The 12,434-nt window shown below is 37.0% G+C and overlaps 1 protein-coding gene across 1 annotated transcript; it reads left to right on the top strand.

Annotated features, from left to right (window-relative positions):
• The first annotated feature begins 47 nt into the window (after positions 1–47).
• On the top strand, positions 48–9,920 carry LOC139324793 (vomeronasal type-2 receptor 26-like). The gene is made up of 6 exons (XM_070954540.1): positions 48–289; positions 952–1,243; positions 2,202–2,327; positions 3,125–3,973; positions 8,587–8,713; positions 9,022–9,920. The coding sequence occupies exons 1-6, from the start codon at positions 48–50 to the stop codon at positions 9,918–9,920; spliced, it is 2,535 nt and encodes an 844-aa protein (XP_070810641.1).
• Positions 9,921–12,434: the final 2,514 nt, after the last annotated feature.

Raw genomic sequence — 12,434 nt, 5'->3', positions numbered from 1 at the left:
AACCGTGGCTCAATCATTGAATGAACCACTGAAATACAAACTTCCGTATGGACAGGAGACACAAATATTTTCACTATGACAAACGCCTGAAGATGTTGTTCCTTCTGATGCTTTTGGTGCAGAAAGCAGTTACTCTGAGCTGCCCTGCCAGTGATGCTTTCCTGATTCCCCATGAGTGGTACCAGCCAGGTGATCTCATTGTGGGTGGGATGGTGTCTCAGATAATTCACTACTTTTTTGAAATAGAATTTAAAGAACATCCTTCTCTAATACCTTATGAGTTACCACTGTAAGGATTTTTTGTCTTTCCATTCATTTTCTAATTTTATTGTTTATATGACTAATAGCTCTTTGAGAATAAATGCATGGTTTTTCTATATCAACTTACTCTTGCTTCAAAGTGATCAGATTGTGGGAAAACAAATCATTTTCATTGTGTTAAAATCTTACTCATAAAATGTCTGAAACTATTCTGCAGGAATTCTTTTGGACAATATTTAGGGAGTATAATTATCAAGTCTATGCAGTCACACCTTGCATAACTTACATATATTAATCATCATGTTCTTTTCACTGTATTAAGTCTAACAACAAGTCTTTTGTAGAGCATTTAGGGAGTGTAAAATCATTAAAATGATCTAGTCTGTGCAGTCACTCCTTGCATAACTTACATGTATTAAAAGACTGATACTTGCTGGTTGTATTTGATTTTGTGCCAAACTGATAGAAATAAATGTGAGAGCTTGAAAAAAAATCATAACATTGTTCTCTACTTATTTGTGGCAAATCATGGAAACACTGTACATAGTTGAAAACTATACAAATTATTGAGTGTTTTTACAAAGACTCTCATCTTCTCACTTACAAAAGAGACAGAAGTGGTTATTACTCATATATTAATGCTTTCACCATAAAAGAATTGTCAACATATTTTGTTTTAATTATTTGCAGTGTAATAACCAAATACTACCAGCATGCCCTCACCTTGGCCTTTGCTGTGAAGGAGATCAATGAGGACTCCCAGATCTTACCTAACGTCACTCTCGGGTTTCACCTTTATGATAGTTACAACAACCCAAGGATGACCTATCGCACCACACTGGACCTGCTTTTCAAATCCCAGAAATTTGTCCCAAACTACAAATGTGATAGCCAGAAGAATCTCATGGCCATCATTGGGGGACTAAGTCCTGATACATCATCCTTTATGGCAGAGAGTATACGTGTCTACAAAATTCCACAGGTAGTTTGGGATGGAGTGAGAGAGAAAAGTCTTTTTTAATTAATAGTAGATACTAGTTTGCCATACCTTTCTCCAGAAATTCAATTAAATACACTATTATCATCCCTCATCTGCTTTTCCCACAACTCAATAGACTGGCTCAAAGTAATCCAATTAACTAAAAATCTTTTATTACAATCATAGAGGTCTTTTGACAGCCAACCAGGAATAGGTTGCAACTCTTCTTACTTAATTTTGCTTGGTGTATGATAAAAATAATCGAGTGTAAAATTAAACTGCTTTTCTTAGCAATTGTTGACAGAGTGGTGCTGTAGGTTTAGTTAGTATTTTGCCATGCCTTTCTGCAGGACTTCAATTTTGCTCTCTTTGCTCTCCCTTCTGTAATTGTTTCCACAACTCAATACGTTGGCTCAAAATAATCAGTCAATATAAAATCTAAATCTTTTATTACAATCCTAGATTAGAAAATTTAAATTTAAATCATAAATTACAGTACAAAATTTATCTTATTTGAGAGGGTAACCTATGATTTGATCACTATCTGTGGTGAAATCTGGAGCTGTGTCAAGAGGAGGATAGAAAAGGCCGGCTAGCACGTAGAAGACAGAACATAGAACATAGAATAATAGAGTGGGAAGGTTTCTTGGGGGTATTCTAGTCCAACTCCCTCTTCGATCAGGGGATCCTATACCATTTCATATAAATCACTGTCCAGTCTCTTTTTGAAAGCCTCCAGTGATGGAGCACCCACAATGTCTGAAGGCAAGTTGCTCCATTGGTTAATTGTTTTCACAGTTAGGAAATTTCTCCTTAGTTCTAGGTTGCTTCTTTCCTTGATTAGTTTCCATCCATTGCTTCTTGTCTTGCCTTCTGGTGCTTTGCAAAATAGTTTGACCACCTTTTCTTTGTAGGAGCCCCTCAAATATGGGAACACTGCTATCATATCTCATGGTTTTAGGGAAGATCGCCTTTCAGCCACTTCCTGCCCATTCCCAACTCAAAGCTAGCCAGTATTTTCACGGCTGCCCTCAACTCAGCTCCAGATTCCACCAATCCACCTGATAATAGACCACAACTCTCTTTGGTATGTCTTGGTTGGGTCTCATAGTAATAACTGAATTTAAAATTCATCTGATTTTCCTTGAAATTGTTGAAGGATTGGGCCTACATGGTACTTTTGGAGATGTCTATAATAATTGCAGTAAATGACATGATTAACCCAGAATCTCATGGGCATAGTCTTTCATCTATAAGTATTTTATTTTATCTGCTACAAATAATGGAAGAAGGTAATCCAGTAAGTCTAGCTCTTCTTTGTAGAAGCCCCTCAAATGTTGCACTATTGCTGTCATGCCTCCCCTAGTCCTTCTTTTCATCACACTAGACATACCCAATTCCTGTAACTGAATTCTTTTGGATATCTCTATAATAATTGTAGTAAAGGAAGACATGATTAATCCTTTGTATTCCTCCAGAATCTCATGGGCATAGTATTTCGTGTACAAGTATTTAACTTTATCTGCTACAAAGAAGGGAAGAAGGTAGTCCAGTAAGTCTAGCTCTTAAGAGTCCTTTCCTTAGGCCGTGAAGAGTGCACAAGCTCAGATAGTTAGGAAGTTTCCAGATGTTCTAAAAGGATGAACATCCTGGAACTCTGTATTAGGAAACTGAGTGTGGTTGTAATCTAGTTATATTTCAGATGAGAAAATATTTCATCATGGGATTTTACTGGCTTCTCTTTTTCATCAGAACTGTCATAATGTACATAGAATTGGACAAATGTTCAATGTACGGAGACCTTCATTAAGTTTCTAACAAGCAGTCTTCACATTTGTTCCATGATTTTCATGAAGAACGAATTTCTCTTTTTTGTTTCTTTAGTTGACTTATGGTTCCTTTGCCCAAGAAGACTTTCAGATTACTAAATTATTTCCACTTTATTGCATGGTCCCAAAAGAGGAGCATCAGTACGCTGGACTTATTCAACTTCTTCTCCATTTTGGATGGACATGGATTGGACTCTTTGCTTCTGAAAATAAGGAAGAATGTTTTTTGCAGAAACTACAGTCGTTGCTTTCACAGAACGGGATCTGTTTAGCTTTCACAGAAAAAATTCCACAACATATCCACTTGGAAGATTTGTCCCAATTGTCTAATTCATTCTCAATTATTGATGAGAAACTATTAGATCAGAAAGCAAATACATTTCTTGTCTATGGAGAAACATTCACAATAGCGTGGCTCAGAACTGTCATGTTTTTACGTGATCCTGAAAATAAAGAGAGTGCAACATTTAGGAAGGTTTGGATCCTGATGAATCCAATTGATTTCATTCTGATGGGAACTCAAAGCAGTTGGGATCTCCAGATGTTCCATGGGGCTCTTTCCTTTACTGTGCATTCAAGAGACATTCAAGGCTTTAAAGAATTTCTTCAAGTCATCAAACCTTCAACTGACAAAGATGCATTTCTTCAAGATGTTTGGGAGCAATTGTTCGATTGTTCATTTTCAAATACAGAATTATCTTCAACAATCAATGAAACTTGTAGTGGGGAAGAGAATTTGGAGAATCTGCCTGCACCTCTGTTTGAGTTTCAGATGACTGGCCAAAGCTACAGTATCTACAATGCTGTTTATGCAGTGGCACATTCTTTGCATGAGGCAGTGAGATCAAAATCCCAACCAAGAGAGATTCAAAGGGTTGAATTTCCAAATCTGCTGCCTTGGCAGGTAATCTTTCCATACCTATCTTGTATTTCAATGATTATCCACAATCCTCCACAATCTAATATAGCTTATTTACCCTCATTTATGGCTCCAAATCAATAGAGAGACTGAGGCAACAAAGCTATTAGTTTTATAAAGTAAGAGAATGAGCATTAATCTAAAACATAAAGTTGTCTAAGCTCAAAATTTGAAGCCTGGTGGCATTAGGTATTTTATTGTGAGTAGAGGAATGGAGGAAAATATCTCCTGACTCTCTCAATTGTATTTTTGTCCAGTATGCAGTGTAGGTTCCAGACAGTTGAGCTGTATTCGAGAATAGGTCTAGCAAATGTTTTGTATGATCTAGTTAGTAGTACAATATTACCAAAGAAGAAGCTACGCAAGATTAGGTTAACAACTCTTAATGCCTTTTTGGCAATGTTACAGTGTTACAATGTTACAGTGGGCTCTGGCACTTAGATTTTTAGAGATGAGTACTCCAAGGTCCTTAACAAAATGAGGGTCGTCTATAAGGTCGTGTCCATCCAGCTTGTATTTTATGATCTGATTTATTTATTTTTTTTGCCAATGTAAAACACAGAGCATTTGTTGATTGAGATTTGAAGTTGCCACTTATTTGACCATTCTGACACATAGTCAAGGTCTTTTTGAAGGGTAGCAGCATTGTTGGTGGTGTTGAATAGTTTTACATCATCAGTGAAGAGAAGGCAATTGCTTTTGATATGATCTAATATGATCAAGAGCCTTTTTGGCACAGCAGACTAAAGTGCTATTATGTGGCACAAGCTGCCTGCAATTACTGCGAGTTCAAATCTCACCAGGCTGAAGGTTGACTCAGCCTTCCATCCTTTCAAGGTAGGTAAAATGAGGAGCTGGATTGTGGGGGCAATAAGATCACTTTGTATAAAAAAAAGAACACTGCTTAGGGGGCCCCGAAAGCCCTACTGCAGGTATATACAAAAGTATGAAGGCTATTGCTTAACGCATTGTAAGCCGCCCTGAGTCTCCGGAGAAAGAGCGGCATATAAATCGAACCAATAAATAAATAAATAAATAAATAAATAAATAAATAAATAAATAAATAAATAAATAAATATTTAATATGATTTCATATTAATATTTAATATGATTTCGTATGTTTTACTATTAGTATGATTTAATATGTTCGATTCCCACTGGCTCAAGGTTGACTCAGCCTTCCATCCTTCTGAGGTTGGTAAAATGAGGAGCCAGATATGGGCAGTATGCCCACTCTGTAAACTGCTTAGAGAGGATTGTAAAGCACTGTGAAGCTGTATATAAGTCTAACTGCTATTGCTATCCAAAATTATCCTCAACCAGTTCTCTAATCTCCTTGGCTCATGAACACTTCAAAGTACGGATGCAGAGCATTCTCTCTCTATCAATGTTCAAGAGGAATGGACCAAATGTCACTTTTTTTCAGCTCTGGCATCCACCCTTTAAAACAACTCTATGTTTGAAAGAATCCCTCTCTCCCTCCCTCTCTCTCCCTCTCCCTCCCTCCCTCTCTCTCCCCCTCCCTCCCTCCTCCCCCCCCCCTCTCTCTCAAAAGAATTGAGTCTCAGATGATAAAATCTGGCTAAAGGAAATTTGTTAGGACTCATGATGTTAAATATGTTTCTACTAACAGAGAACAAAAAATATAGGATGAGTTTAGATATGATCCACATTTGATTGTCTAGTTTTTTAAATAGTGAATATAAATCATATCTGAATCAAGTTGTATAATGTTAATACCTCGTTTTGATTTTTATTTATTAACTGCTGTTTTCATTTTTCCCCTGGAAGTAATATTAAATTAATACTAGAACAGTGTCTTTCTCTAAAATATAGATTATCTATATTTTAAGGGTTGTTATTTGTTATTTGTTAGAGCAATGGGAAATGAAAGTTAAAAATACTGGCCACTTTTTCATTATTATCCTTCCAACTCCCTCCCCTCCCTCCCTCCCTCCCTCCCTCCCTCTCTCTCTTTCATTCTCTTTCAAGTAGCTCCATTCATTTCTTCAAGGCATTTCTTTTAACAATTCAGCTGGGGAGAGAGTGTTCCTGAACCAGAAAGGGGAAGCAACAGGTGGATTCGACATCACCAACTTGATCACTTTTCCAAATAGATCTTTTCAGAGAATTAGAGTTGGAAAGATGGATCCTCATATTCCCAATGCGAACAAATTAATCATTGATGAAGAGCTCATAGTGTGGCACCCCGCTTTTAACCAGGTGTGGATTCATTTAATCAACTGTTCCTTGATCTATTATGATCCAATATTGAACATAGTCTCTTTAGAAATCTAATTTGTGATTTTTTTTTTAAAAAAATTTTTTTTATTTAAAACAAAAACAAAACATAAAATCACCATCATTTAAATACAATTACAAACAGTGTGTCGATCGGTTAAAATTTTTTTGTCCTCGATCCCTTATCCCAAAATACCACTTATTTAATTTCTCTTATTTAACAGTGTTATATGTTATACTCATTTAGCCATTGTTTAACAAAAGGAAACATTTCATATATTTTATCATTACATTAATTTCATATTTCATATTTCATCTCCATGCTTTATTATCTAGCCATTGATAAAACAAGTCCCAAATCAAAGAGTATTATTTATCTTCCTGTTCTATAATTTCAAATGTCAATTTACTCATTTCAGCACAATCCATAATTTTCTTAATAACTTCATCCTCAGTAGGTATCTTCTCACCTTTCCAATTTTTAGCAAAAAGAATTCTAGCCGCTGTTAAAACATTCACAATTAAATATCTCAGTTCTTTATTATATATTTCTGGTAAAATCCCTAATAAAAATATCTCTGGTTTAAAGTCAATGTGTTTCTTTGTCATTTTTCCAACCATGTGTGGATTTTAGTCCAATAGCTTTTAGCTTCTGCACATGTCCACCACATATGATCATATGATCCTGGAGTCCGATTGGAATTTCCATCATTTCTCCAATTTATTCTTGAACATTCTGGCTATTCTCATTGGGGGTAGATGCCACCTGTAAAACATCTTATAAATTCTCCTTATATGCTGTAGACATTGTCATTTTATAATTTTGAAACCACAGTTTTTGCTATTTCTCTAAATCAATCCCGTGTCCAAAATTTTTCCTCCATGCTATCATTGTCTTCTTAACTTGTTCCTCTTCCAATTTTACCTCTAATAAATAACCATACAGTTTTTTAATTACATAATCATCAGATCCTGTCAATATCTTATCTAAATTAGTCAAAACATTGTAAAAACCTTCTTGTTTAGAATCGTCTTCATTTCTAGAACGTATTTGCAAATAAGAAAACCAATCCATCTTAAAACCTTGTTCTTCCAATTTTTGCTTCGACTTAAGTTCACCCTTTTCATCCATTAATTCACTATATCTAATGATTTGTTCTCTTCTAAATATTACTGAATATGAAAAAGCTTCAATCATTGAAACCCAGACTGGAATTTTCAAATAATGTTGTTTTTTAATCTTCTCCCAATTCAATAACAAAGCCTCACGTATATGATGTTTCCTAAAATACCCCTGTATTTTTGTTCCCTTATATCATAAAAAAGCATGCCACCCCATCAACAAATCATGACCTTCTAAATTCAATAGTCTAGTATTCCTTAATGTTATCCATTCTTTAATCCACATCAAACTTGTCGCTTGATAGTAAAGTTCCCAATTAGGTAGGCCAAAACCCCCTCTCATTCTAGCATCTTGTAGCAATTTAAGTCTTATCCTCACCTTCTTTCCCTGCCAAATATATATTAACACCATTTTATTCAATTCTTCAAAGAAGTCTTTCCCCAATCTAATTGGAATTGTCTGGAACAAATATAAAATTCTGGGCAAAATATTCATCTTTATAGTTGATATCCTTCCAATCAAAGAAAGCTGTAAATTTTCCCATTTTTAATTTGTGATTTTTGAAACGGTATATTCTGTACAAATATTGTCAATGATCAGGTTTTCATCAAATTGACAAAATGACATTACAATTTAAAAGATAGGTATTCACATTTGGGTTGCATTTCCATTTGAAATCATAAGATAGTGTTCCCATAATATTGTAGTGACATGTATTTCTTTATTTACTCTTCCATTCTCCAAACACGCCCTTTGCACATCCTTATAATGGGTAGTATAAATCTGTGATGGCTCACTGGTTAAAGACACTGAGCTTGTCAGCTGGAAAGATGATAGCCCAGGTTTGAGACCTGCGTGTCATGCAATAGGGTGAGCTCCCATTCCTGCCTCAGCTCCTTCCCATCTAGGAATTACAAAGCATGCTAATGAGTGTAGATTCTTAGGTACCACTTTTGTGCGAAGGTAACAACGTTCCTTGTGTCTTTGGCATATTGCCATGCTGGCTACATGACCATGGAAAATATCTTCAGAGAATGCTGGAGGACTTGGCCAAGAAATGGAGATGAGCACTGTGCCCTAGAGTTGGACGTGACTGCAGAGGGAAACTTTTACCTTATAATAAACCTGAACAAACCCTTGAGGAATTCAAATATTCTTCCCACTAACATAAATGGGAACATTATAAACTGCTTTAAAAATTCCCTTTGCAGAAATCTTTTATGCTTATCACCAGGTTATTCCATTTTCTCAGTGTAATGACCATTGCTCCCCTGGATACTGGAAGAAAGGGTTGGAAGGAGAGCAGTTCTGTTGCTACAACTGTGTTCCTTGCCCAGAAGGGAAGATTTCAAATGAAAAGGGTAAGTTAGACATTCCAGCAAGTTTTCATTGGATAGACTTAAGCAAACTATAATACCCTGTTTTCATGTAGCAAATAGTTTTGTGAGTTCTTCAAGGTGAATATTCATTTCTATGCTTGTGAATCACATTCTGTTCTTCTGAATGTAAAGTTTTCCCATAAGAGCTAAACTCTTATATCCCCCCCCCTCAGATTTCTTCTTTGTGTTTTGGAAAAATAGGAAAAGTCAAAATGCTCTAAATTTTAATAAACTTGAAAATGTTTCAAAAATATGGAATGCATAAAAACTTGCCTTGACTTTGCTTTCAGATATGGATGACTGTTTTGAATGTTCAGAAGATCATTATCCAAATAAAGAAAAGAGAGGCTGTATCTTGAAATTGCTGGTCTTTCTAACTGTTGAAGAAACCTTAGGAATTGGTTTAACCTCAGCAGCTCTTTGTTTCTTCTTCTTGACATCTTGGGTACTTGGAAGTTTTATTATGCACAGGGATACTCCCATTGTCAAAGCCAACAACAGGTCCCTCACCTACACCCTCCTTGTCTCTCTTCTGCTCTGTTTTCTCTCCTCTTTGTTCTTCCTCAGTCAGCCTGGCAAAGTGACCTGCCTTCTCCGACAATCAATGTTTGGCATCACTTTCTCAGTAGCCATTTCTACTGTACTGGCTAAAACGATCACCGTGGTTGTGGCTTTCATGGCTACTAAACCAGGATCTCAGATGAGGAGATGGGTGGGGAAAAGATTGGCTTTTTCTATTGTCCTTTCATACTCCCTCATACAAGTATGTATTTGTATAATTTGGTTGTCAACATTTCCCCCATTCCCTGAGTTGGACAAGCACTCAGTGCACCAAGAAATAATTCTACAGTGCAATGAGGGGTCAGCTTTCTTCTTCTACTGTGTCTTGGGCTACATGGGTATCTTGGCCATCACCAGCTTTATTGTGGCTTTCCTTGCCCGTAAATTACCTGACAGCTTTAATGAAGCCAAGTTCATCACCTTCAGCATGTTGGCCTTTTGCAGTGTGTGGATCTCCTTCTTTCCAGCCTATCTGAGCACAAAAGGCAAAGCCATGGTAGCTGTGGAGGTCTTCTCCATCTTGGCCTCCAGTGCTGCATTACTGGGATGCATATTCTTACCAAAATGCTACATCATTGTTTTCAGGCCTGACCTCAACCACAGGGAGCAACTGATAAAAAGGAATTAACACTTGGTGTAATATTTCTGGCTTTGAGAAATTGCTCACAAAGAAACCGAGAAAGATTTGCTATCCATAGGAGACATATAGAAGTCCTTAATTCTGACAACAGAGGATTGATGGAGGATTATCCTGACAACTAAGATTTATTATAGTTGCCAATTGCAAAAGAAATGCTCATGCTGCTTCAATTGCAATCATTCTCCAATTAAACTTTAATTAAACACCTTCCTTCTTTCAACACCCCAAGATAGCAAGACATTGAGAATCCAGTTGTCGTGTTAGAAGAATAGAGATATTGAATCAAATCATGTCCAATGTTTGCAGTTTACTTATTTATTTATGTAGAAAATTTATATAGCTGCCTACTTTCTCACAATGACTCTAATCAGTTTACAAGCATTAAAACACAATAAAGAAAAAAAAAGACTATATTCCCCTCTGGCAACAACACACAGTCAAATAAGCCATTTGATGGGCTCCCTACGCCTGCGAGCAAAACCAGGCCTCCAGGGCCTTACGTAAGAATGTCCAAGTGGGGGCCAGTCTCATTTTTGAAGGAATGGTATTCCAGAGGATAAGAGCCACCACGGAGTAGGCCCTTCTTCTCTGTCCCACCAAATGTACCTCCTTAAGGGACATTTTCATGGAAATTATGACAGTCACACCCACTAACCACAGTTTTTCTTTTCTTTGAGGATCAGTTCAATATCTCCTACTCTTGTTTGTAGCTTTGGACTTCCCTGCTCAAAAAAAGATTGCTCCATTCACTCATGAGTGAAATATTTGACTTGAGAGCCAGATTCAGATATGAGAGTCAGTTTGGTCTAGTGATTTATGCACCAGGTTAGAAAGCGGGAGGTTATGAGTTCAAGGCTCACCTTAGCCATGAAAGCCTACTGGGTAACTTTGAGCCAGTCACTCTCTCTCTCAGCCCAACCCACCTTTTTGCTTTTGTGGGGAAAATAGGAATAACAGAATAACTGAGTTGGAAGGCATCTTGAAGGTCTTATAGTCCCACCTCCTGCTCAAGGACAAAATCCTACTCCATTTCAGACAAACGGTTGTCCCATCTTTCCTTAAAAACCTCCAGTGATGGACTACTCAGAACTTCTGGAGGCAGGTTATCCCACTTATTAATTATTTTCAATGTCAGAACATTTTTCCTTAGTTCTAGGTTGATTCTCTCCTTGATTATTTTCCATCTATTGCTTTGTCTCCCACCTTCAAGTGCTTTGGAGAATAAGTTGACCCAGGGGTGGGCTGCTGGGGTTTTGCAGGGGTTCAGGAGAACCTCTAGCTAAGTTTCTGTGCAACTCGGAGAACCCCCAAATCCCACTCCTAGCTGGCCCTGTTCCACCCACCCCACCCCTCCCAGGAGTCCCCATGCAGCCTGTTTTGGATACAGGTAAGTGCAGGGCATGCGCGGAGGCTCGGGAAGGGTGAAAAATGGGCCTACCAGAAGTTCAGGAAGGCCAGAAATGGTCCCTCCGCCGTGGTGCAGGATGCTGACTAGGCCACAGCCACCATGGCCACGCCCACCCAGAAACCTGGCAGAGAACTCCTTGCTAAAATTTTTGAAGCCCACCCCTGAGTTGACCCCCTTTTCTTTGTGGCAACTCCTTAGATATTGGAAAACTGATATCATATCTATCCTATCCTATCTTATGATATCTATCATATCACATCACATCATATCATATGCCATATCATATCTATCATATACTATAATAGGAGGAGGAAGGTATGTTAGATATCTTCTCTGCTTTGAGTTACTTGTAAAAATTATAGAAATGAGAAGACAAATAAAATAAGTAAATAAATAAAGATTTGGAGGGGTAGATTATTAAACTCGAGCCAATGGCTAATGCTACTTTCCAAATATCAGCATAAATATTATTTTTTCATTCCTCAATATTCTTTGACTGAAAATGTGGATAAAACCTCCAAAGAAATTATTGGCTTATTTGTCAGATCTTAACATGTAAAAAACATTTCCACTTTCTGTACTAAACAATTCTAATCATTTTCTATGGAAAATGGGAACCCTGCTCCATTGTAAGGAATAAACATGAATTTCAACACTTGAGGCTGTTTTTAATTGCCAATGTCCCTTAGATTACTTTTATTAGCATTTGCTTACTTGAGCAAAAAGTTGAATCACTTATTCTCTCACAAAAACAAAATAATTATCTCCTACAGGAATCGCCGTATTTTTTATTTTTTTTTAACTAGGCCAAAACATCAAGGACTGTGCATCAAGGTATTGAAATTCAGCAACAATTAAGGTATCAATCTGGTTATAAAGTAACTCTTGAATCCCAGGGAGTTTGGCACAAAGGGATAATAATGGCTCCGTCAGATTCATTGCTACAAGTTGCCTCCCTCATTCCTTCTTTTCCAGAACATCTGTTCAATCCTAGTGATAGTCAGTATAGAAATTTGCACACAAATAGAAAATGATGGGATTTCTGATTAGGTGCATTGTCAGATATCAACCTTGGCTCAATCATTGAATGAACC

Source organism: Pituophis catenifer, unplaced genomic scaffold, assembly GCF_029215685.1.
Source record: "Pituophis catenifer annectens isolate HBS135680 unplaced genomic scaffold, rPitCat1.0.hap2 SCAF_15, whole genome shotgun sequence".
NCBI lineage: Eukaryota > Metazoa > Chordata > Lepidosauria > Squamata > Colubridae > Pituophis > Pituophis catenifer.
The sequence above is the reverse complement of the archived record's forward strand: the minus strand, read 5'-3'. Positions and strand labels throughout refer to the sequence as shown.